Genomic DNA, 25,710 nt, shown 5'->3' on the forward strand with positions numbered 1-25,710 from the left:
AACTCTTGTCTATATGTTAATAAACTGGTTTAAATTAGTGAAGAAATGGTAAAAGACAAATATATCTTGGGAAATTATAGTAAAGAGGTTAGAATTATGGAAATGTGGGACTTATGGAGATGTGAAAATAATACAATTCTGAATGACTTTTCGCAGTATGAATTTGGAATGGGAACGATGGGGTCGTTTTCGTTTTTATTTATGTAAATGTTTTGTGTGAAAATTGGGGCTTGTGATTGTGGTAAATAGTTGTCCTGACATAGGTGTTGAAGTAAAAATGGTTTGAAAATGGAATTAACAAACTATTAAATGCAGTTAAATAGATATGAATTTTATTCAGGCATGCTGACTGCTGTCCTTGTTATGATATTATTTATAAGATCTGTCATTGTCTGTGCGAAAGGCCTAATGGAACTTGTGTTGAAGTACAACATGCGACTCCACATGATGACTGAGTGCTTTATCTGACCTGTGGATTTGGACGGTATTAATGTAATCTTTTTCTCGGTGACCAACAGGTCGTCTTGCAAATTACTGAAACATCCCGTCTCGTCTGACAGATGAGAGTAAACAATTTGACATCTGGATATCAGTAGGCAGGCTGAGAAGTTGTAATGGCAACCTCAAGCAAATAAACATTCACACCAGCAAAAATATTTACATGTTTTTAACCTAAAAAAAAGTGGTCTTATGGAACTAAGAAGTACAGGACATGTTAGCTTTCGGCAAAGTCTCTGTAAGGGAGTGTGTTTGTCTTTCTTTGTCTCTCTGTTAGTTAGTGTGCAAAGTGTTTGCTTAATCCTGCAGGCTATGAATCCTATTCCTAATTGTTGTTAGCCTATGACTTCTGGGCATCTGTCCATTTTCTGTTGCACTTATCATCATCAGATTCGCGGGTGAGCAGGATCCTATTCCGGTTAACTAAATTGGTTCCTAGCCAATCGCAGGGTTCAATTAGACAAGGCAACTATTCGCATGCCACTCACAAGCAAATCAAATTTGAAGTTATTCGCATTCAAATGAGTTCAATGTCACTACCAAGGGCGATATCTACATACACAAGAACATTCACACCCCATAGTGGTTGGCAATTTCTGCACATATTTCTTATACCATACATTCACGAAACGGTAGAGATTAAAACCTTGCAATTGATTGAGTGAGAGTTTATAATTCCACTCGGTGGCCCACTTTGCCTTCAATCTTTTAACCAACCCGTCAGCTCAGCCCGCCCTCCCACAGACTGTTGAATAATTGACAAGCTCTCCTCCCCTCGTCTCTGTGCTTCTTTCCATTCTCTTTGTGATGTTGCTTATTAGGATTGCAGCCTGGTGGTAACCGCCCAAACCCCCCTTTCATCCATTATGTCTCGTTCCCACCTGCACTCCGCCGGATGTCGACGACGGTCGGAAAAAAACGAGCGACTAACCGTAAGACAGTCTTTTGTCACTTGGTATTTTTCCCCCATGTTTCATTGGACAACTTTTTTCTCTCTTCTCACAAACATGATGAATAATAGTGATGAGCATGGCTTGAAAATAATTGCATATTTTATTCTAAACTTGAATTGTGTAAGGGAGCAGAGCCATGAAGGATTTCCTGTTTGTCCTCCTGGCTGCATCCTTCACGTCCTCCCGGTCTCCCAGCAGTTGGTGCGAGAAGGGTTGCAACTGTCGCGGCGATCTGAGGTTTGCCATCTGTTCACAAGCCTCCTTCACCCAGCTTCCCGGCAGAGTCCCGTCCAGCACCGAACTGCTAGACCTGTCTCACAACTGGATCGCCGTCCTCCCTGAACGCTCTTTGACCGACAACCGCAAGCTGCGTGTGCTGCTCTTGCAGAACAACAATATCAGCGTGGTGCAGGATGGCGCCTTTTCACAGCTGGAGTTTCTGCAAAAGCTGGACCTAAGCTGGAACCGAATTTCCACCCTGGACAAAGGTTTCTCAATAGGTTTGGCCTTCCTCCGGGAACTGCAGTTGTCGCACAACTCGCTAAGCCACCTGGACAGCAGAAGTTTCACACATCTGGACGGCCTGAAGCGGTTGAACCTGAGCGATAACGACATCCACTCCATCCAGGTTCGATCGTTCGCCACCATGAGCGGTTTACGGCACTTGCACCTGGAGGGCAATCGACTGACATCCCTGAGGAGCGGCATCTTCTCCATGCTCCGCTCGGTGGAGCACCTCAACTTGGCCGGAAACCTCATCAACGACACACAGGTGGGCGTCTTCAAGCCGCTCACCAGCTTAACTCTCCTCAACCTGACCCACAACCAGATGACAAGTGTGTACTTTAAGACCTTCCTGAGTATTCACACTTACAGCACCCATATCCTGCTGGAGGGAAACCCCTGGAATTGCGACTGTGACCTGCAGAGAGTATTCCGCAAGCTGCAGAGCGTCCAGAGACTCTTTCTGGACGACTACTACAACCTGACGTGCAGGCAACCCGCCGTCCTCCGCGACTACCGGCTCATCCAGGTGGACACAGAGCTGTGCTTCGCCGAGACCGTCACCGTGCTCATCATTACCGTGACTGTCGTCATAACGGTGGTGGCCGCCATGCTCATGGGGGAGAGGAAGAGGAAGAGGAAGAAGAGGAGGAAGCACTGGACGCAACAGGGAGAACTCTCTGATGATTCTGACTATTGAGATTGGTGCTTTCAATTTTCCTTCAATTTATTGAGATCACATGTTTTCTTTGTCTTTCAACAGTTGACAAATCTAACAAAAAAGTACTTGGATCAGTAGTTATTATCTTATTGCAATAAGACAGAAAGAGTGAAGTCAGGACATATTTGGGCATGACTTTTACCACTGAATACAGTACTTCTTTTGAATGTATTTTTTTGTGTAGCAATGTGTTTAATTGAAATTAAAATCTTTAACTTGCTCATCCCTAGATTTTTCACTCTCTTAATACAGGATGTGTTTTGCTATTTTTTAATTTTTAGAAATACATAGTAAATGGAATCAGATCAAGGTAAGACTGTACTAAAGGTTTTGTAATGCTGTGTCAGGTATATTCTCTTTGCGGCTTCATTCCCGTTTTTTTTTCTTTCTTTTTCAGTCCTTACTTTTTTTTTGCTTTTTTGATGACCCAAAACCTGTTCATGATATTTGATCATCATTAAAATATGCGTGACGTTATTCGAGGACTCTTGAGGCACATTTTTGTTTTTATAATTTTACGCAGTGACAAAATGCGTTGAACATTTAGTGTATTCTTTTATTTTGCAATCAAGTATAAACATAGATCAGATACTAATTCCATTATGATAATGGTTGGATCAAGAGTGTCCGGTTTGCATTGTTCATTTGTTATTAACGGACAGGGAGTGTCTCGTTAGATCCTCTCTCAAAAAGGAAGTGAAACGTATTGGACCAATGTGCGAGCCGGATAAAGAAACAAAAAATTAATTGCCATGCTAAATCAATTTAAATCTACGTGCGTGTGCAACATTGTGTGGAGATGGACTTAATCTAGTTCGAGAAAATGCGTCATAAATTATGTTGTCGACGTATTACAGTAGTAACGATATTACGCGTATATATTGTGACATGGCTTTTTATTTTGAAAGTCATTTGCGGACGCTTATGGTAATCAACATAGCTCACTTCACGCTGCCGTCCGCTTAGGACAGGTGGGAACTCCGGTTAGACGAGCTCGCCACGATTAAAGACAAAACGAGCCGGTGATAAAAGGGCACCTCTACTAAATCGACTCAATTCGGCAAAGTGTTTTAGAATAAATCGACAGACGTAGAAATTGTAAGGACCTCTGTAGTGGAAATGGTTTACTACCACGGGCGCAAATTAGAACGAGAACGTGTTTAATAATAATTGGACGTGAATGGGATCGGTGACCTAAGCAGGTAAACAATTGATTGTTATTTGTTTCCACTATTTTATTTTTTTTATTGGCTATGGGGCAAGTGCGCTTTGTCAAGCATAGTATTAAATGCCCTCTTCAGTTGGTGATCAATTTCCAGATGTTCTTTTTTTGCTCTATAATGAGCGCCTTTGCCTTGACTGACTATTTTAAAGCTGCTAAAGAAATCAAGTACTTCCGCGTCGGTGTGACGTTTGGTTTCCAAACTGTGGCGAATGGGCCACTTTGTGTCTGTTAAGAGGCCCATCGTGATTCTATACATACTAGTTAGTAACGATATGGAAGCATGCGGCTCTCGAGCCGCATGTGGCTCCCGGCCAAAATGAATGAGGCCATTTGCTTCTCATCATATTTTGTATGTCGTGAATTAATACAAGTATTTACTTATGTAATGTGAATGGCTACTTGTTAGGACAGACTGGGAATCAATATAATAGAATGTAGATTTTCAAGCACAACAGCTACAGTAATTTAAACAACGACAGCTTAATAAATTAAATAGTGGTGCTGCTGTTATGATGATAGTGTCGAAAAGTAATATGATATACTAACTTAAAGCAGCTGGCTGTAACTGGAAAAATCCTAGATTTGCAGAGTTTGGGAGTCAAGGACCATTGTATTTGAATCAAATGATTTCAGCAGGCTCATCAAGGTCCTAATGTTGTCATTTTCCTGCAGATATGCCAGTTGATGACAAGACCTTCATCTTGACCGATGATGAGGACGACGACAAGTCTGTGCCGGCGGGGGCATTTAACAAGCTGTCGTTGCAGCAGAGCAATGTTCCAGAGCCTTCCGTTCCTTCCGCCACAGCCGAGCTGCCGGCAAGCCTGCAGGCCAGGCCTTCCGCCCCTCTGGACTGCTGCAAAGCAATGTTACTCCGCATCAACACTCACCTGCTCATTTCCAAAATCTTCTACTTCTTCTTCTACGCAGCCTACGGCTCACTGCACCCGCTGCTTGCGGTCTACTATAAGCAGCTGGGCATGTCTGCCAGTCGCAGCGGTTTGCTGGTAGGCATCCGTTACTTCATCGAGTTCTGCAGCGCGCCCTTCTGGGGGGTGGTGGCCGACCGCTTCAAGAAAGGGAAGGCTCTCTTGCTTTTCTCGGTCTTCTGCTGGTTGGTGTTTAACTGTGGTATCGGCTTTGTGAAGCCGGCGGACATGAAATGCGTGGAGAAGGATGCCGACGTGACGATCGCGCCCCCAGTGACCACAGCTCTCCCACCCGGAAACTTCACACAGGATAACAACACATCTGAGCGCGTCCGCCGAAGCCTCTTCGACTTCACTTGGCTCACTAAGCTACCGATCCACAGATCCCAGCGAAGTGTCAATCATACACCACCCACCGTCAACACAACTACGACAACCGCCACACCTGTTCCGACAATTAATCCAAAGGAGTACCTTATTGTCTATGACAACGCCCAAGTGGAGAACATCTTCCTTATCATTTTGTTGGTCATCATCGTCGGAGAGTTCTTCAGCGCTCCGGCCATCACCCTGGTGGACACCGTCACGCTGCAGTACCTCGGAAAGGCCCGCGATCGCTACGGCCTGCAGCGGATGTGGGGCTCTCTTGGCTGGGGCCTGGCCATGCTACTGGTGGGCATCTGGATCGACCACACGCACGTCAGCGTAGAGGTTGACGGCCTCGGCTGCGTCCTGCCGGACGTCCGCCTACGCAACTATCTGATCGCCTTTGTCGTCTTTGGTGTGCTCATGGGTGTGGCGTTTGTTGTCGCAACTCAGTTCTACTTTGAGAAGGAGATTGACTATCGGCAGGAAGTTCCTGAGGGTCTGGTGGTGGAGCCGGACACCGCCCAGCCATCGGCTGATTCGGATACAGCCAACACTAGTGCCGTTGTCCATCAGGAGTTCCACTTCACCGACCTTTTGAAGTTGCTGTGCAGTGTGCGCTACGGCTCGGTTCTATTCGTGGCCTGGTTCATGGGCTTCGGCTACGGCTTCGTCTTCAGCTTCCTATACTGGCACTTGGAAGACCTTCACGGCACATACACTCTCTTCGGTGTCTGCTCAGTCCTCAGTCATGTTTCGGAGCTTGCAGCTTACTTCACTAGTCACAAGTTTATCGAGCTGGTGGGACACGTCAGGTGAGATCTTCACTGTATCTTGCACCCCAATTTCATTTGTGTGTCGAGGAGATCAGGATAGATAGATGCTGAGTGTCCAACTCATAGCTGGAGGGACCGGGCCTGCCAGATCATTTTACTCATTTAGAGCCAAAAACAGTCATTAAAGGTAATGTATTTAAAATCCAAACGATTATTGACAAATACAAATTTTCACTTATTTTTACTCTTTCTCCCCGTAACCAATGGTTTGGGAGTTTTTGAAACAGTTTTACTGTGAATTCCAAATTTACAATGTAGCAATGTAAACACTGTCTTGGTCTCCTTTAGAAAAAGAGGTTGTCAATCTTAGCGGGACTTTTCTGGCTAAATCAAGGTAAAATAAAACAACAAACAATTGTATTGGTCACTATCCCTTGACTGTCTTGATAGCCCACTAAATCTAAAGATAACTATAGTATGACCCACAATATATTAATACGGGTTTGACCAATAGTGTAGTCTTTAAATAGATATATTATTCATCACCATTTTTTTGCAAGAAGTGCAGTTACAATTTTAAAATTGTGCAAGGGAAATGACTGGTTTTTAACCACTGGGTGCTTTGTTTCAGATTCTTGTTTAAAAATTCCATAGCTACCATATATTCCCAAACCATAATTAATTTGGCATCAAGGTAGTGATGAATATGAGGTCAGCTGCAACTTTTGCAAGCACGCGCCAGGCCTTCACATTCTGTGTGGATGACAATACAGAAAGCTCACACATAATTGCATTCTCCAGTGTAGGGTGTAGTCTGTCTTTAGTCCGAAGTCCGCTGGAATTGGCTCCAGCAACTCCTGCAACCCTTACGAGGATGCGTGGTATGGAAGATGAATACGTACCTGCATTCTATGTGGATGCCAATGCTTGGAGCTCCAACCTGTCTCTGTGGAAGCACTGCACCTAGCTTTCACGTGCATGTAAATGTGTGTGTCTGCAAACGTGTGAATGTGTGTATTCTGAGCAAACACAGATCCGGACTTCTGATAAATTTGTGGTTTTAGGGTTGGTCATGTTTGCATTTATAGTTTTCATGTCAAGCATTGTTGATTTTTTTTAATTCATTTACTTTTTCTTTTTTTAAATTCATTTACTTTTTCTTTTTTTTTTTACATGAAGTCATCACCTAGTTCAGGGGTGGGCAAACTATTCCACAAAGGGCCACAGTGGGTGCGGGTTTTCATTCCAACCCATTGAGAGAGCACCTTTTCACCAATCTGGTGTCCTACAAGTGCAATCAGTGGATTGCAGTCAGGTGCTTCTTGTTTTCTGCAGAAATCTCATTGGTTAAACTGTCTGTGCTATATTAGTTGGAACAAAAACCTGCACCCACAGTGGCCTTCGAGGACCGGTTTGCCCATCCCTGACCTAGTTATTAATTGCGGATGTGTTTTTGACCTCAGGGTACTCTACATTGGCTTGGGTTGCAACACCGCTCGATACTTGTACATCTCATACCTGCAGAATGCCTGGACTGTGCTGCCAATGGAGGTCCTTCAAGGTAAAATGGGTACATGCTTTGTGTGGGAACAAGCTCAAGGTCTCCAGCAAAATCTTTTCATGTGTGTTTTTCGATAAGATCGCAACCAAAACTCATCACTGCTGAATTAAGATTTTGCTAGCAAGTCTTTTCTTATCAAGTCCCTTTTTGAAATAATTTGTACCGTGGTCGGGTATATATTCCTTGACTTCCGTTTTCAAAACTTTTATTAAATTATGTTATCCCCAAAGAATCATTTTGAACCCTCAATTTGTTGTGCATCAAGAATAATATTGTGTTGCAGTCAGTAGCTGTTATAAAGGGTGGGGGATCAAAACTTTAATTTATGTATGTGTATCTGTATTTGCATAAAAAATGTTTCATTGTTAGTCTTATAATATGCTGAAACCTGGTCACATTTTGACCACATGTATGTTCTGACTCCAAATCAGTGTGTGGATTTGCTTTTCCCTTGAAAGAATAGACACACTCAATTAGTTTCACGTATAAAGTTTATCTTCACATTTCAGGGAGCACATTCAATGCAGCATTAATCGAATCTGGACCAGCCCCCTCGTGTCCCACTTCAGAACCCAAGAGAAAAAAACAGCACAGACTTGTGTCATAAGCTTTTAACCCTTTGTAGGCGTAGACGGATCTCACTTTATGGTCCTTATTCATAATGTTTGCTGAGTTGGCCGAATGTGTCGTCATTCCACTCTCGTTGCCATGACGTCATTTCCTGGAGCCTGAGTATAGGAAACGGTCCAGTTATAATATTTCATCTCTCAAAGGTCTTTAATATATTTAAGATCATTGTGTGAAATATAATATAAAATAGACTTCATGTACAAAATTGTACTGGCATCAGATAATAGATATTTAGTGCCATCTAGCTAAGTGTAGTGTACAAATGTGAATATACAAGCACCCAATCCATTGAAAATGATAGTGATGTGATGTTGTTTGACTTGTGGTTGTGATGCAGGTGTGACGCACGCCTCAGTTTGGGCCGCTTGTATTTCCTTCTTGAGCGCCGCCGTCCCGCCAGCTCTCAGGACGTCCGCCCAGGGAATTCTGCAAGGTCTTCATCTCGGGCTCGGCCGCGGCTGCGGTGCCATGGTGGGAGGACTGCTGGTCGGTTATTTTGGTATGATGCTCCAGCCCTTTAGCAATTTTTTTTCTATGAAGACCTGTCATGGAAAGAAATGTTGTCACACACACGGTTGAACTCTTAACTCAGAGAAATTACTGATATTTGCATTTCAGTATAGTGTGAGGGACTTGCAGTTCTTGTATTTTAGCAACAAAAGAACCGAAAATTTATCATTCAACCCATTTGTCATTCATTCAAAATAAGTCACTGTCTTTGTCCATGTTAGAAGAGGGTTTTATAGTAGTACATTAACTGTTTTTTTTGCTCTCACTCAACCAGCGGCATATTTGAAGTTTTATAATTTTGCCCCACCTTCAAAGCAAAAAAACAAATAAAGAAAAGGAGGTGATGGCTCGTTACTGGAAAAACCAGAAGGTTCTAAAGCTATAATTACATTTTGATGTAATTGTAGCAAATCATAGGATGCCATTGACAGCGATTGATGTCCAATAAAGTTCACCAAGGAGGCAATTCAATTTTTACAGGTGCTGCGGTGTCATTCCGGGGCATTGGAATGGCCTCCCTGGTTATACTTCTCATCTTCACCTTCATCCAGTGTCTGACACGCAAAACAGAAGAAAAGGGTGGGTAGGAAGTCATACGTCAACTCACAAGTCAGAGATCAAACTTGTCTTCTCCTTTTTTCGAATAGAAGACAAAATGCTGGCAGAAAACATTCCGGTCCCATCCAGTCCTGTTCCCATTGCCACAATTGACTTGGTAAACAACCAGAGCACACGAGGAAGCCAAGTTGTCAACAACCAGGTTGTCCCTCTCCCCGTGAAAAAGACCAAGTACCAAGAAGAGCAGGAGGACATAACCCGGACAGCCTGGGTGCTCTCGGGCGCTCCCTGGGTCACCATCGCCTTCGCTATTGTCCAGATCTCAGAGATGGTGAACATGGCCAAGATTGGACAGCCACCACGTGAGACGCAACCACTACAGGTGAACCATTTCACTTTCATGAATCACATCAAATCAATTTCAAAATTGTAGACATTTTTAGATTTGTTAAACCTTTTCATAATGTTTGTAAACAGTAGGCCCCTGATTCATCTAGCTGATAATAGAGTCAACCTAACCAAAAACGTGTGTTTCAAGTTCCACAATCAGTTGTCCACTCATGATTTTTTTTTTTGACACTTTGGTTCAATCCCCTTTCCTGCTCTTAGACCTTCATTTTGCTTTTGTTAAAGAATAAGTTATATTGTAAAGGGGATCCTTGTTTGTATTCCGTTAGGGTGGCATCAGGCTATGTAATTACCTGGTGAGTCCGGCCACACCTATTGTATTCGTTTGCCTTTATCAACTGTCTGAACTTCCACCACATGTACAGTCATTTTTAATCAGTTTACTTGTTGGAAAGTGCTGAAATTATAGTTGTAATTCCATTCTCCAATTTCCATAGAATGCAATTCTTTCTTGCATGATTTCCTAACTTTATGAAATAGTGGTTGTAAAAAAATAAAAAAATAAAAAAGAGGCTAATATAATTATTCAGGCCATTCGCCCTTTTTTTCTAAATCACTCTGCTTTGGTCAAATGACATGTCAGGGTTTCTTACTAGTGCTATCATAGGAGAGTGTTTACTCTTTTGCCATCCTGACCGTAATAGTCTTCTTGCGAGTATCGCGAATTCACTTCTTTGCGATTTTTTTCTGCTATTAATTAGTAATTTTTTCAAAACAAATGTAAAGTTCATAAAAATGTGAAAATCCACACTGAAACTCATAAGCGGAAGCCATTCTTGCTACTATAGGACTTGGCACTAAAGAAAAAAAAGGGTAGTTATAATAGGGGTGACCCTACTTCGCGATTTTTCGATTATCGCGGCCATGTTTGGTCTACAGTACCCACAATATTTGAGGGATTACTGTATGCATTTTTGACGCCATAGTAAAAAGGTCTTTACTCGTATTGTATTTCCAGTACTGTTTACTTCACAGGATATTTCAAATTGCAATTATTTCCTGTGTGAAACTTTTAATCTTCTGATCTACTGCTTCCTTTCTCTTTCTGGTGGCCAACTATGGCTGCAGAGAGGTGAGATATTCGCCACCTCACTGAAGTTAGTCCTTCCATGTTTGTGTGTGTATGAGCGTGCACTAGAGGTGTTCTATATGATCAGGGGTGTAATCCACCATAAGACTTTCACGGTTTATAATATAATTTGTTTTATTCTACACCTGCTTTTGATTAAAACTATACTGTAAATGTTTAAACGTCTAAGTTTTTTTATAATCTCACAAATGACAACATTTCCTAAATGTACATATACACGTATACACAATACTGAGAAAATCTTAATGTATCTCTGGCAGCCCTTGCTAGTTGTCCATGCATGAACTGTGCATTTTTTTTCCTGCCTTTTCCTTGTTGTGTGCACAAAATTGACGTGAATGTGTGAGCAAAAAAAAAGACGAGCTGTGTCAACTGTGTTTTGTCTTGGTTGTCAGGTTCCTAACGACGCGGCAGTACCGGCCCCTCAAAACGCTGCTGAGGGCGACGTCGCACCCACACATGGACAGGAGGGGCCCACCATACGTCTACAGACTGTAACAAAGACAACATGAAAAAACATCTTTAAATCTCAGGAGTTGAACTTCCTGTCACTTGAAGACCGGTAAATGCTTTCCCTGATGACAAAGTGCCTCTATAGTAAGGTAATTTGATGGTGGTTTAATTTAAGATTAATTTAAGAGTTTGGTCTGTATATAGGGCTTTTTGAAGCTGGGTGAATTTTTTCTTCACCCAAAATCTGCTTTTTTTGTGAACATTCCTGTTGGATTGACAGTTAGTTAACTCCACTTATCTTATACATTCCCAGTAAAGCACTGTAATGCTTGCAACAGTATTTAAATCCAGCCTGTCCTCAATCCACATCGATGTTATCTTGAATTCGAGATGGGGAGATGATAGATTATGGGGGGAATCTTGCCATCAAACACACCTAAGTGAACAGCTAAAATCAAATGCCAAAGAATACAAAATGCTGTCCATGTGTCACTGAAGGCCCATTTCATCTGTTTGTACATAAACAATTCTTGTAAACCACAAATGTTTATTGCGTTTATTAATATTTTATCAAAAACCCCACAACGACTGTTTTGACTTCAGGATCATCTTTATAACCCAAATATGTTCCATGGAATTTGTCACTAGTATATAAAGCTGCTCGAGTAGGACAATTAAAGCAAGCCACTATCTCAAAAGTATATTTAGAAAGTAACACATAATTACAGATTACCAATTAGCCATTCAAAGATAATAGTGCAAAGGTGCTGTGCAATGATAGTTCTCATACACCTTTCTTGTCTCTGCACATATTTACTGGTGAATTTTACTTCATTATTTAGCGGTGTATTTATAGTTTTATTGTTTGTTTTTGTTTTCAAAATTCACAGATAAAGTATTGACGCATTTCGAATTTGAAAAAGTTCTCATGACACAGTAAGACTAAAAATAAGGCTATATATTGCACACCAGAAATACATTTCCTTTAAGGCAAAATGTTGTTGAAGTTCTTGTTGTGACCAATTGGTGGGAGTAACGCACTGAGAATGAATGTTGAAGGCCCCAGCGGTTTGCATGTCGAGGGTTATTGAGGTCGTCGTGCGCCTACTTAAGATTGGCGTGTGTGGGAGGACAGTATTAATCTTCTTCAAAAAGTAGACTATTGTTGGGGGGAATGAAATGTCAAGTGAATTTGTTGGTGTAAACCCCCAGGCTTCATGCTGCTCCTTAACAAGCAGAACTCAAAGACTGTAGAAAAATACTACATTTCAACCGCAGGCTTTTTTTTAGATCCACTGGGACCCCAGTCAAGAATGACCATGGAATGACCCGAAAACGACGATTTAAAAGATAGGCAGAGCTTTTTTTCCCTATTACTTTTTTTAAAATTATTGTAATGTGGATTTCTTAATTCAGATGTGTTGTTATAGTGTAAAGCAGGGGTCTGCAAACCGGTCCTTCAGGGCCGCTGTGGGTGCAGGTTTTTGTTCCAACCGGTCCAACACAAACCGTATAACCAATGAGGTTTCGGATGAAACAAGAAGCACCTTACTGTAATCCACTGATTACAATTCTAAGATTGGTGGAAATGTTTCCTCTTCGAGGTTGGAACGAAAACCCGCACCCACTGCGGCTCTTTTTGGAATACTTTGGAGACCCCTGGCTGTAAAGGGTGTTTCCGGTTGTCTAATTGTACGAATCAATATCAGCCATGACCATTGGCCTTCAATGGTCAACTAGTAAGTGCACAACTTGCGGTTTCAAGTGGTGCATGTCAATACAACTATCCTTTAAACCCCCTTTAGCAACAACATTGACTGCAATGCCAGTAGTTGGCTATAAGTCTCTGTGGAGTAGTAGGACCCAAATGCAGGGAAGTGGCAGACAAGGGGAGGGAGGGAGCACTGATGAAACTTTAATAACTTGTAGTTGTCCAGGAAAAACAAACAAGGCCTTTAATTAAAAAAAACTGGGGAAAGTGACAAACTAACAACTAAGACAAATGAACCAAACCTTACAAGGAAAACACAGGAGGAACGAGGAGCACTGGATGTGAATGTAGAACAGGTAAAGGACTAAACAGGGCATGAACAGACCACCAGACGATCAACAAGAACTTACAAACACACAGAGTTTAAATAGACAGACATGTGTTGATGAGACAATTAGAAACATGGGTGAAATGAGAGGCAGCGAGCAGGAGAGACACCAGTGGTGGGGAAACGACAGGTGAACTCAATGGGCAATAACAAGGACAGGACACAGAGGGGAAAAACACCAGACACCAAAACATGAAAAAACCCATACTTAACAGATGCTTAGGTACTAATCCACAATGAGATCTGATACTTTGCAGATAAGGCCTTCACCTGTGCCAAGTAACTTTCTGAGCACATGGGCACGCTGAAGAGAGACAAATGTAAAGTTAAAGAAAAATGGATGACTTTGAGAGTTTTGCATTTTCAAATTGGAGTTGGTAACAATTTGGATTTTGTATCTGCATAAGTAAGAATAAACTATATATACAAATATAAGCAGGGGATGCAGATTTAATATTCTTAAAAATCCAAATAACTTCAGATTCATTAGTTACTTTCCTTCACCTCCTGCCTACGCATCTCTGGTCTCAGGTGTGAAAGGGCAGCCGCACATGACTCAATCAGTGATTTCAAATATACATCAGGGATCCCATAGTGTTCCATTGTGGGGGCTGGGGGATTACTGCTGCTTTCTCACTGTGTTCCATTTGTTGTGAAATTTTAAGCATATTACAAGCGTCTTTCTGTTAACATAATTGCGTTTTGAAATTATATGCACAAAACCCAATCAACAAAAAATGTCACATTTTCCATTAGTAGATTAACTACAAAGCTTGGTGTCTCAGAATTTTGTTTGTTCGTTTGGCTATTAACTGTCATCGTGATTGGTTGGCAACCAATTGAGGGTGTTCCCTGCCTGCTGTCCTGAGTTGGCTAAGATAGGCTCCAGCACCCCCTTGTGAAGATAAGCGGTTAAAAAAAATGAATGAATGAATGTGTCAGGAGTGCCCTTTTGGCCCTCCTGGGTTGCCGTCGACACGTACCGGCTGTAGCCAATCCAATGATTACTTTCGGTTCCTGTATTTAAGTAAGCGACGCGTCATCACACGCCGCCGGATCATCACTCTACCATGGACTGTAGTAGCAGTTGCTAGCGGTAGCTAGCGGTCGTTATGCTGCTGCCTTTCTGTTCGCCTCTGTCCGTATGCGCGCCGCATGCGGCCACGCTTGTTTGCACGTTTTGGTTGATGCATTAAAGGACTCGTTATCACGCTAATGCCTCGTCCTCTCCTGCCTCCTGCATTTGGGTCGACCTACTTCCACGATCGCGTCACACGACGCGGCGCGATCATAACAGAATGATCCGGCCATAATGGACCCAGCGGGAGGCTACCCACGCTCGAGCCGACGCGCTCGTCGACGCCAGCCTCCCTCGGCCCCTTTGGAACGCCAAGTTTTTGTCCGCTGGGACACGGACTTTTCTGAAGGTGAGGACGACGGGGGGCTAATAGACTTAGAGGCTGGATATTGGGGCTCCGATCTTTCTGAAGAGGAGGACGGCCAGCGGCTAGGTGAGCTGGATGCTGGAGATTCGGTCTGGGACGGCTATTTTCTTAGCCGATACGGAATCCGATACGCTCCAACTAAAGACGCTGAACGTTATGCCCCACTGGAGAAGGATCGCTTTTTCCCCTCCGACTACTCAGACCCGGATTACCCCGCCCAGCATCTGCCAGGTCCGCGGGCCATCTACACAGGACCACCGCGTGGCGGCCGGCGGGGGGGCTCCGGTAGGAGTTTCGAACACCGCCCGTCTTGTTTTTTTGGGGAGGCGCAGCAGCGAAGTATTTCACCTGGTTGGCTGGCCAGCTACGATGGGCCACCACGTGGTGGTCGGCATGCTGTGACGCCCTCCCGGAGGCGGCGGCGAGCGCCACGTCGCAGGGAGAAGCAAAGGCAGGGCCTGGACGCTCGAGCCCCGGATCAGGCTTCTCGGCCGACCTCGCCGCTCCCAGCTCCTCTGCCGACCACGCCGCTCCCAGCTCCTGGGCCGACCACGCCGCCCCCAGCTCCGCGGCCGACCACGCCGCCCCCAGCTCCGCGGCCGACCACGCCGCCCCCAGCTCCGCGGCCGACCACGCCGCCCCCAGCTCCGCGGCCGACCACGCCGCCCCCAGCTCCGCGGACGACCACGCCGCCCCCAGCTCCGCGGACGACCACGCCGCCCCCAGCTCCGCGGACGACCACGCCGCCCCCAGCTCCGCGGACGACCACGCCGCCCCCAGCTCCGCGGACGACCACGCCGCCCCCAGCTCCGCGGACGACCACGCCGCTCCCAGCTCCGCGGACGACCACGCCGCTCCCAGCTCCGCGGACGACCACGCCGCTCCCAGCTCCGCGGACGACCACGCCGCTCCCAGCTCCGCGGACGACCACGCCGCTCCCAGCTCCGCGGACGACCACGCCGCTCCCAGCTCCGCGGACGACCACGCCGCTCCCAGCTCCGCGGACGACCACGCCGCTCCCAGCTCCGCGGACGACCACGCCGCTCCCAGCTCCGCGGACGACCACGCCGCTCCCAGCTCCGCGGCCGACCACGCCGCTCCCAGCTCCGCGGCCGACCACGCCGCTCCCAGCTCCGCGGCCGACCACGCCGCTCCCAGCTCCGCGGCCGACCACGCCGCTCCCAGCTCCGCGGCCGACCACGCCGCTCCCAGCTCCGCGGCCGACCACGCCGCTCCCAGCTCCGCGGCCGACCACGCCGCTCCCAGCTCCGCGGCCGACCACGCCGCTCCCAGCTCCGCGGCCGACCACGCCGCTCCCAGCTCCGCGGCCGACCACGCCGCTCCCAGCTCCGCGGCCGACCACGCCGCTCCCAGCTCCGCGGCCGACCACGCCGCTCCCAGCTCCGCGGCCGACCACGCCGCTCCCAGCTCCGCGGCCGACCACGCCGCTCCCAGCTCCGCGGCCGACCACGCCGCTCCCAGCTCCGCGGCCGACCACGCCGCTCCCAGCTCCACAGATTCCCGTGCCCAAGCCACGCACAATACTCCCATTGCCACCGGGGCCGCCTGTCGCACCCGTGCCGAAGCCACGAACCAGGCTTCCGGTACCGGCGGGTCTGCCGAGCTCCGTTCTGCCGAGCTCCGTTTTGCCGAGCTCCGTTTGGCCAAGTCCCAGACTGGTAGATTACATCCTTGCCGGTTTCGGCCGGCCCGGTTTCCGCCTCACCCCGGCTGATTTCCTCGAGCCCAGCTCTCTCCCGCCCAGCTCTCTCCCGCCCAGCTCTCTCCCGCCCAGCTCTCTCCCGCCCAGCTCTCTCCCGCCCAGCTCTCTCCCGCCCAGCTCTCTCCCGCCCCGCTCTCTCCCGCCCCGCTCTCTCCCGCCCCGCTCTCTCCCGCCCCGCTCTCTCCCGCCCCGCTCTCTCCCGCCCCGCTCTCTCCCGCCCCGCTCTCTCCCGCCCCGCTCTCTCCCGCCCCGCTCTCTCCCGCCCCGCTCTCTCCTGCCCCGCTCTCTCCCGCCCAGCTCTTGCCCGCCCGGAAGTGGCGGCGACGCGCCGGGGCCCCTGGACGAGGGGTTCGGCGAAGGCAAGAGCGACTCTCCGGCGCCCCTGGACGAGGGGGCCGGCGAGGGAGAGAGGGACTCTCCGGCGCCCCTGGACGAGGGGGCCGGCGAGGGAGAGAGGGACTCTCCGGCGCCCCTGGACGAGGGGGCCGGCGAGGGAGAGAGGGACTCTCCGGCGCCCCTGCCCGAGGGGCCCGGCGACGGCGAGAGGGACTCTCCGGCGCCCCTGCCCGAGGGGCCCGGCGACGGCGAGAGGGACTCTCCGGCGCCCCTGCCCGAGGGGCCCGGCGACGGCGAGAGGGACTCTCCGGCGCCCCTGCCCGAGGGGCCCGGCAACGGCGAGAGGGACTCTCCGGCGCCCCTGCCCGAGGGGCCCGGCGACGGCGAGAGGGACTCTCCGGCGCCTCTGCGCGAGGGGCCCGGCGACGGCGAGAGTGACCCTCCTGCCCTCCCGACCGAGGGGGCAGGCGACCCCCCGAACAGCCAGGGTAAGGTACCCGACGACCATGCTAAAGTTCCGTTGTCTGTTAAAGGGAGGGGGCTTGGCCAGCACCCAAGGCACCAGCAGGGAGGCCCGCAGGACCGGCTACTCCCACTCCTCTCCAAGCGCCAAGGTCTGCTGGAGAGGCCTCTCCTACGTCTCGTCACCGGCCGGCACGGACGCCCGCCGGACCGACCATGCCCACGCCTCGTCATCGGCCGGCGCGGACGCCCGCCGGACCGACCATGCCCACGCCCCGTCATCGGCCGGCGCGGACGCCCGCCGGACCGACCATGCCCACGCCTCGTCATCGGCCGGCGCGGACGCCCGCCGGACCGACCATGCCCACGCCTCGTCATCGGCCGGCGCGGACGCCCGCCGGACCGACCACGCCCACGCCTCGTCATCGGCCGGCGCGGACGCCCGCCGGACCGACCATGCCCACGCCTCGTCATCGGCCGGCGCGGACGCCCGCCGGACCGACCACGTCTTCGCCTCGTCTCTGGCCGGTGCGGACGCCCGCCGAACCGGTCACTCTCCCATTGCTTCACGGGCTGGCGCGGACGCCCCCCGGACCTAGTGTACGGTTCCCGCCCGCCCTCCCTGGCTGCTTTTCCGTTTTTTTTTCATGGACATTTGGCTTTGGGGCGTCTGGAATCCGTCCCCTAGGGGGGAGGTACTGTCAGGAGTGCCCTTTTGGCCCTCCTGGGTTGCCGTCGACACGTACCGGCTGTAGCCAATCCAATGATTACTTTCGGTTCCTGTATTTAAGTAAGCGACGCGTCATCACACGCCGCCGGATCATCACTCTACCATGGACTGTAGTAGCAGTTGCTAGCGGTAGCTAGCGGTCGTTATGCTGCTGCCTTTCTGTTCGCCTCTGTCCGTATGCGCGCCGCATGCGGCCACGCTTGTTTGCACGTTTTGGTTGATGCATTAAAGGACTCGTTATCACGCTAATGCCTCGTCCTCTCCTGCCTCCTGCATTTGGGTCGACCTACTTCCACGATCGCGTCACACGACGCGGCGCGATCATAACAGAATGTATCTTCAATGACAATTCTCCCTGTCCCGGTCCTACACAATTATTTTCTGTTGTGCCATCCCACAAAGAGGAAAATATTCACACCCACCCCTTTTCTCCATTGCATCTTTGAATACTATATGATTGTTGGCCATATTGCGTGCATTTTTGTCAGTTAAAAAAAACCTAAAGTATCTTATGAGCATGATCGGATGCTCTCTGCACTTTAAAGAGAACCCTGAGAGGATCACAGAGTAAGTTCAATAATATGGAGACATGAATACACACAATTAACTTACGTCTCTGAACCTTTTCACCAATCACCTTAAACCCTGGCTGTTAGACGAACAAAATTGCGATCACTACGCTGTCCAAAACTGCTATGTGTATGTGTATCTAGTATGTGTCATCGTCTATTTTCAACCTACACAAGGGAATAAAGATGGAAATTAGCCCTTGGCTACAATCTTACACATTTACATATACTATATGTTCATTAACATGAATATAAATAAGTTCATTAATATGTGCTGTCCCTCATTAAATAAATCAAACTAACTCAACAGGTGGATTCTATTTATCGTCATCATCAGTCAACATTGGATTATTCAGAGATCCTCACTGAAGTTCTGGATTGAGTTTGCACTGAAAGTAAATAATATTGCACGCCCCACTTTTCCATTTTTATTTGTTAAAAAAGTAAAATATCCAATAGATTTCATTCCGCTTCACGATTGTATCCTACTTATTGATTCTTGGAAAAAAAAGTATATGTTAATGTTTGACGCCTGGAATGTGCAAAAATGAGATAAAGCAGGCAATTACTATGGTTCGGTCAATTTTGAGGCTTACACTTAACCATTCATTCATTTTCTGAACCGCTTTATTTTCACTAGAGTGGCTGGGGGTGCTGGAGCGTATCACGAGGCGGAGGACACCCTGAATTAGTGGCCAGCCAATCGCAGGGCACAGCGAGACAAACAATTCACCCTCACACTCATATCTATGGGCAATTTAGTCCAATCAGCGTACCATGCATGTTTTTGGAATGTGGGAGGAAACCAAAATACCTGGAGAAAACCCACACAAGCCTGGGGAGAACATGCAAACTCCACCCATAGGAATTGAATCAGTGTTTTTACTTTGATCATTCTTTTTTGTTGGTGCTTTTTTTACTTCCTTTCATCTATGTGGCGGAACAGAGCTAACAGCTCACTTTGTAGAAGCATTGTTTTGGAATACTATTGCTCACATAGCGTGTGTGGACCATATCAAGGTGCAGTGTGTGCCTCCGCCCCCTCGTGAGATGTGATCTGTAATTAAAGGTGTTTGTGTTGCAGACCACTCTTCTTTGCATGAATGTCACTGACTGTGCGCCCATTGAAGCGGGTGGGTCCACATGTAGGTACTTATGTGCCAGGAAGTTGCAGAGGTTTGTTTCTAATTGAGTCAGGGACTTTTGCTGGCGAGGTGGGCGTGTGCGTGGGGGGTAGGCGGCGGCGGCTCTAATCCCAGGATGCTGCTGCTGCTGTTGTTGTTGCAGCCTGCTGGCTGCACATCAAAAAGTTCACAGCAATAATCATGTAAATCATGCCTGTGCCAGCATTGTTCTCCAATTCCATTTTTTCTCCTCTCAGTCTGATAGCAGCTGCTTTGACTTATACACAACATAAGGGTCCAAATTACAACCTGGGGGTAATTGTGGCCCTCTGTCTGTTTTTATAGCCGTCTGTGGCCAATAGTAAAATTTACAATTGGCCTGTGTTGTTGCTTGGCCATGTATTTTGCCCTTCACTATCATTACTACAAATGAGAATAACCATAATAATCATGACTATACGCTGGATAAATCAAGGTAATCTCATTTTTCTGAACCGCTTTGTCCTCACTAGAGTTGCGGGGGGGAGGGGAGGGTGCTGGAGCCTATCCCAGCTGACTCCGGGGCAAAGGCGGGGGACACCCTGAATTGGTGGCCAGCCAATCGCAGGGCACAAGGAGACGAAAAACCATTCACGCTCATACTCATACCTAGGGGCAATTTAGAGTGTCCAATAAGCCTACCATGCATGTCTTTGGAATGTAGGAGGAAACCGGAGTACCCGGAGAAAACCCATGCAGGCCTGGGGAGAACATGCAAACTCCACACAGGTGGACCGACCTGGATTTGACATTGCTATGGAAGCTCAAGCCAATATCCCACCAAGACAAAAAGGCTTTTTACATCACGGGAGTAAACGAGTGGTGATGGTCATCCAAAATTCTTGATTTGACAAGTACACCGTGCACATTACCAACAAACAAGCAAAAGTGATTTCCCTTATATGAACTACTGTTAAGTTCCAAGTGGCCCGGGTTGCGAGTGGTTAACGCGTTTGTCTCACAGTTCTAGGGTCAAGAGTTTGAGGGTGGAGTTTGCATGTTCTCCCCGGGCTTGTGTGGGTTTTCTCCAGGTACTTCCATTTCCTCCCACATCTCAAAAACATGCACAGTAAGATGGTTGCACATTCTAAATTGCACCTATAAATGTGAGCTTGAATGTTTGTCTGTCTGATTGTTCCCTGCAATTGGCTGGCGACCAATTCAAAGTCTATCTTTGTTAAATGACGGGCTTTGCTGTCACAAAGTTGTACATTAGATCCCATCATTCTTCTTCTACTGCTCCTGCTTCTCCTTCTGAATCCAAATGACCTATGTCATTTTATTTGTCATCCGGGCTATTTTTGCCAGGGCTCACTTTTAAAGAGTTTTCCAGCTTGTCTTTCTTTCTACCACTCTGTTCTCCCTGATTTAGGCTAAAACTAGCCAAAACAGACTCAGAGTTGCCATCCAATAGCCAAAGTCTCTCATTTAAATGCATTGACTGTATATTAATTATCACTTTGCATCCAACACTGTAAACAAACAGTTGACATGTCTCTTGTTTCTCTTGTTTGGCCTGGAATTTCCGTAGTCTTGTCAGCTCTGCGGGGCCCTTGACGATTGGCTGGTTTGCCTGCCGCGGTCGCGGTGTATCTGGGCGTGACGCATATCAAGATTGCACTGTGTGTTTTCACCATTGTCATTTGCACTTTCCACTTTGAGGATTTTCGCGCACCAGACACCTATTGAAAGTCACACGTACATACACACTCACGCAGCTGTCTCCATCTGTATGTCAAATAACCTCCGCCTACGTATTATACGCCCACGCACAACCTCACCCAAAATGTCCGCACACACTCTGTCCTCAAATACACGCACTCACATCTACACACTTTCCGCCCACGCCAGCACACACGTGTTCAGTCAGACATAAGCTGCTCATACATCCCACACTTAACAGACACAAAGTAGAAGCCACACACACGCACACACACACACAATGTGCCTGATGGAAAAGCTGCCTACTTTAAGACTCCATATCTGCCTTTTTTGCCATCGGCATCCACGCCCGTCGACAAACTTAAGAATCCATGTTGGCTTCAAATGAGGAGGGACGTTTTTGCTTTTTGGTGTCCCCCACCCCCCTTAGCACTTTCATAACCCCCCCAATTCCTCTCTCCTCTGAAGGGGAAGTTGGATTAAAGGCACTTCTCGAGTGCTGTGGATGTGGGCTGTCTGGGAGCGGCGTGGGTGCTCTGACAGGGCGAGGGGCTGACAGGCCCAGGCGTGGGCGTGTCATTGAAATGGCTTGTTCCTCGGGGGGCAAGGCGAGGAAGGAGAGGAAAAAAAGCAAAGGAGGAGGGAGCGGCGAGCTGCCGCAAAAACGAAAAGTGAAATATGATGAGGCTTCCTGCCAAATGAGGCGCATTCACTTTCAGCAGGTAGGAGGGCGGACGCCAACAGACACAAATAAATTAAAAGTCACACCTACGCTTTTCAAATGATTGACAGGACCTCGGGAGTATGAAAAGGTAGGAGGCCAACTCCTTCCACGCTTTTCAAATTCTCACTAAATTCAACTCCCTTTCAATTGAAGCAGTTCAGGGCGATATTAAGCACATATCAGCGTGAGCCGCCAAGGTCGACTTCAGTTGAGGAGGTTGACTTTGACAGAATGGCTGCGTATAAATCGGCACGATGTTTAGAAACAACGACTATGAGAACAAGAGGGCCCAGCATTGACCCACCTCGACATCTTATTTGCTGCCGGCGCTTTAATTAGTTTTCTCCTGTACTCTGGCGTACGTGCAGGACTGCAAGCGTTACAGGGGCATAAAACGAGGTCAAAACAAGCTAACGCTATGTTGCCCTCTTCTGTACAATTTGAATTCTTCTTGTCTGTTGCTCTTATGCAGCACATGGCATGAGTGACAAGGTCACAGCAACGTAATATTACACACACATGCACGCCTATACAAGTTCAGACGAGGATTTAGATTTAAAGGTGGGTCTGAGGGAAAAGAACGTATGAATAAAATGATTTTTTTAAAATAACCAGCTTAAAATATATTGAAAATTTGTAAAATATTCTTTTTAAATGTTGATTTTACATGTGAAAAAAAACCTCCTGTTTGGAGGCAATGTTCAGGGAGTTAATTTATTCATCTTCCGTACCGCACATCGTAGTAAGGGTTGCAGAGATTGCTGCAGCCTGTCCCAGTTGAGACCCTAGACTGGTCGCCAGTCACCCATAGGTTACACAGAGAGACAGACAACTATTCACGCTCATAATCACTGAGTGGAAATCGAACCCAGACTGCCTGCACCAATGTCAGGCAGAAGAACCACTCCACCATCGGGGGCGCAGTTAATTCATAAATGAGACCATTTGAATATACATTTTTCATTTTAGGAAGAGGTTGGGATCCTGGTTATACTTTTGCCTCAGACACCTAGTCACCCTACCATTTCGGCTGAGAAAGGTGGATGAAAAAAAATTGGAAAAAAATGGATTGGACTTCTAGTGCTGTCAATGGCATTGAAGATTAACATTCACTGTCATTTCTCTGAGTTTTAATGAATTGGATGTCTATTGCCACCAACGGTATAAAATGAGTTGAATACTTTAGCGTGTTATGTAGGCCCCTATTTTTTTTATTGATTTATGAAATAAAATAAAAAAACATGCATTTTTCTAACCGCTTATCCTCACAAGGGTCGCCTGGGGTGCTGGAGCTTATCCCAGCTGACTGGGCACCAGGCGGGGCCACCCTGAAACGGTGGCCAGCCAATCACAGGACACAAGGAGACGGACAACCATTCCCGCTCACACTCTTACCTAGGGGGCCATTTAGAATATTCAACCAGCCTATCCTGCATGTTTTTGGGAAGTGGAAGGAAACCGGAGTACCTGGGGAAAACCTACGCTTGAGAGAACATAATAACTTCACGTAGTGAGGACTGACCTGGGATTGAACCCTCGACCCTAGAATTGTGAGGCCGACGCGCTAACCCAGGGATGGGCAAACCGGTTGTCGAGGGCCGCGGTGGGTGCAGGTTTTTGTTCCAACTGATCCAGCACACACAACGGAACAATGGGATTTCTGCAGAAAACAAGAAGCACCTGAGTGCAATCCACTGATTGTACTTGTAAGACAACAGATTGGTGAAAAGGTGTCCTCTTTATGGGTTGAAAGGAAAACCTGCACCCACTGTGGCCCTTTCTGTAATAGGTTGCCCACCCCTGCGCTAACCACTCTCCACCTCAAAAATCACAATTGTGATGAATAATAAACATAATATACAATAATAATTACTTTTAAATCATGACCAAAAAGTGTCACGTGCCGTGAAATGGGTTCAAGGTCTTTTGAATAGCTGTCCACGAAAGAGTTAAACATCCCAAATTAATGAACTGCAATGAGGGGCGTTTTTCAAGTTACAATTAACTTGAATCAGCCATGGAAGTAAAAAGAGGCACAAAGAGATGCATGTGAATATGCTAGTGGTCATAATATGTTGAGATTAACTTTGTGCGTTTCGGATTGCAAAAGTCCATTTGTGTGTGTGGGTGTGTAACCTGCTCGTGTTTGGTATTCCGTGCAGAAAGCCTCCCACGCCCGGTGTGTCCACCCACGCGCGGATTTGCGTCACACGGGGAGCAGCGTGGGCGCGAGGCTCACAGAAGACGTGGAGAGAGAGAGAGGCAGCGGAATATCCCGCTTGTCAAGTTGCGCCCGAGAGGAAAAGCAAAAAGGGAAGTGAACAGCAAAATAAAAGCCTGGGACTTTGTTTATGGACGACTCTAAAAGCCATTAATAAATCAGTTATTCATTCATTCGTTTTCTGAAAAGCTTATCCTCACAAAGGTCGGAGGGGGTGCTGCAGCCTATCCCAGCTGACTTCGGGCACCAGGCGGGAGACACCCTGAATTGGTGGCCAGCCAATCTCAGGGCACCAGGAAACGGACAACCAATCACAGCAAAGGGCAATTTAGAGTGTTCAACTAGGCTCCCCTGCATGTTTTGGGGATGTGGGAGGAAACTGTAGAAAAACCACACAAGCCTGGGAAGAACGTGCAAACTCCACATCAGTTAGGACTGACCCTAACTGAGAGGCCGTTGCGCTAACCACTTGCCCTCTGGGCTGCCCTTAAAACCATTCATTCATTTTCGGAACCGCTTTATCCTCATTATGCTTGCAGGGGGTGCTGGAGCTTATCCCAGTGGACAACCATGCACACTCACACCCATACCCAGGGGCAATTTAGAGTGTCCAATCAGACTACCATGCATGTTTTTTTGGAATGTGGGAGGAAACCGGAGTACCTGGAGGAAACCCACAAAGGCCCGGCTGGGGAGAACATGCAAACTCCACACGTGGACCGACCTGGATTTGAACCCAGGACCTCATAGCTGTGAGGCCGATGTGCTAACCACTAATCCGCCGGGCCGCCTCCTTAAAACCATATATTTAAATTGACTGGGTTTTTTTTCAAACTATACACATGAACCAAGGCAAATATGTAAAGTTGTAAAACGAAAAAACAAAACAAAAACATGTTAGTGTACAATGTACACTAACATGTTTTTGTTGTTGTTGTTGTTTTTTGTTCTGTTTTGTACACTGTACATCAAAATGCCGTGTTTGAAATGTGGGCCTGCTTTTAAACAAAATGTTATCATTCCATGTGTTGGATATGTAATAATTTCTCGGTGGTCTTTCTTCGTACCCTGCAATTGGCTGGCCACCAATTCAAGCTCTACACCGCCTCATGCCCAAAGTCAGCTGGGATAGGCTCCAGCACCCTCGCGTCCCTTGTGAGGATAGCAGATTCTGAAAATGAATGATAGACTGTATGGGTTTAGTCTTTTTACTTGGGAGACAAACTGCGGCTTTTATTTTGTTAATCAGGCGGATATGCTTGTGTTTGACTGAATGCTGCTGTGCGCCAACTGTGCTTGAAGAGTGGAGAAACCAGAGAGGAATCTAACACTTACACGCGCAACACACATTTAGATGAAAAGAGAGCACGGAAGTATTTTCTTTTATTTTCAGC

The 25,710-nt window shown here is 47.3% G+C and overlaps 2 protein-coding genes across 6 annotated transcripts; both read left to right on the top strand.

The window, feature by feature from the left end:
• The first annotated feature begins 1,288 nt into the window (after positions 1-1,288).
• LOC144076060 (uncharacterized) lies at positions 1,289-2,901 on the top strand. Its single transcript, XM_077603618.1, has 2 exons — positions 1,289-1,430; positions 1,577-2,901. Exons 1-2 carry the CDS (start codon positions 1,394-1,396, stop codon positions 2,653-2,655), a joined length of 1,116 nt encoding a protein of 371 aa, XP_077459744.1. The 5' UTR covers positions 1,289-1,393; the 3' UTR covers positions 2,656-2,901.
• Positions 2,902-3,606: 705 nt separating this feature from the next.
• On the top strand, positions 3,607-24,405 carry mfsd6a (major facilitator superfamily domain containing 6a). 5 transcript variants are annotated; one of them, XR_013299616.1, is made up of 9 exons: positions 3,607-3,878; positions 4,574-6,011; positions 7,436-7,533; positions 8,501-8,662; positions 9,154-9,252; positions 9,321-9,613; positions 10,708-10,736; positions 11,125-11,331; positions 24,258-24,405. XR_013299616.1 is itself a non-coding variant. In XM_077596373.1 (8 exons), exons 2-8 carry the CDS (start codon positions 4,576-4,578, stop codon positions 11,225-11,227), a joined length of 2,220 nt encoding a protein of 739 aa, XP_077452499.1. In that variant the 5' UTR covers positions 3,607-3,878; positions 4,574-4,575; the 3' UTR covers positions 11,228-11,776. The 5 variants fall into 5 exon arrangements, 3 of the variants coding, with proteins under 3 accessions (XP_077452499.1, XP_077452511.1, XP_077452520.1); XM_077596373.1 differs by lacking the exon at positions 24,258-24,405 and having other exon boundaries at positions 11,125-11,776; XR_013299617.1 differs by lacking the exon at positions 10,708-10,736 and having other exon boundaries at positions 3,609-3,878.
• Positions 24,406-25,710: the final 1,305 nt, after the last annotated feature.

Source organism: Stigmatopora argus, chromosome 1 (assembly GCF_051989625.1).
Source record: "Stigmatopora argus isolate UIUO_Sarg chromosome 1, RoL_Sarg_1.0, whole genome shotgun sequence".
Classification (NCBI taxonomy): domain Eukaryota; kingdom Metazoa; phylum Chordata; class Actinopteri; order Syngnathiformes; family Syngnathidae; genus Stigmatopora; species Stigmatopora argus.

What these genes read in the sequence shown, in the direction of transcription:
- LOC144076060 (XM_077603618.1), top strand. Translation starts at nt 1,394, where the DNA reads ATGTCGACGACGGTCGGAAAAAAACGAGCGACTAACC. An exon ending in AAAAAAACGAGCGACTAACC is followed by an intron (nt 1,431 to 1,576) that starts GTAAGACAGTCT and finishes GAATTGTGTAAG; the next exon opens with GGAGCAGAGCCATGAAGGAT.
- mfsd6a (XM_077596373.1), top strand. Translation starts at nt 4,576, where the DNA reads ATGCCAGTTGATGACAAGACCTTCATCTTGACCGATGATGAGGACGAC. An exon ending in ACGCAAAACAGAAGAAAAGG is followed by an intron (nt 9,253 to 9,320) that starts GTGGGTAGGAAG and finishes TTTTTCGAATAG; the next exon opens with AAGACAAAATGCTGGCAGAA. An exon ending in ATATTCGCCACCTCACTGAA is followed by an intron (nt 10,737 to 11,124) that starts GTTAGTCCTTCC and finishes CTTGGTTGTCAG; the next exon opens with GTTCCTAACGACGCGGCAGT.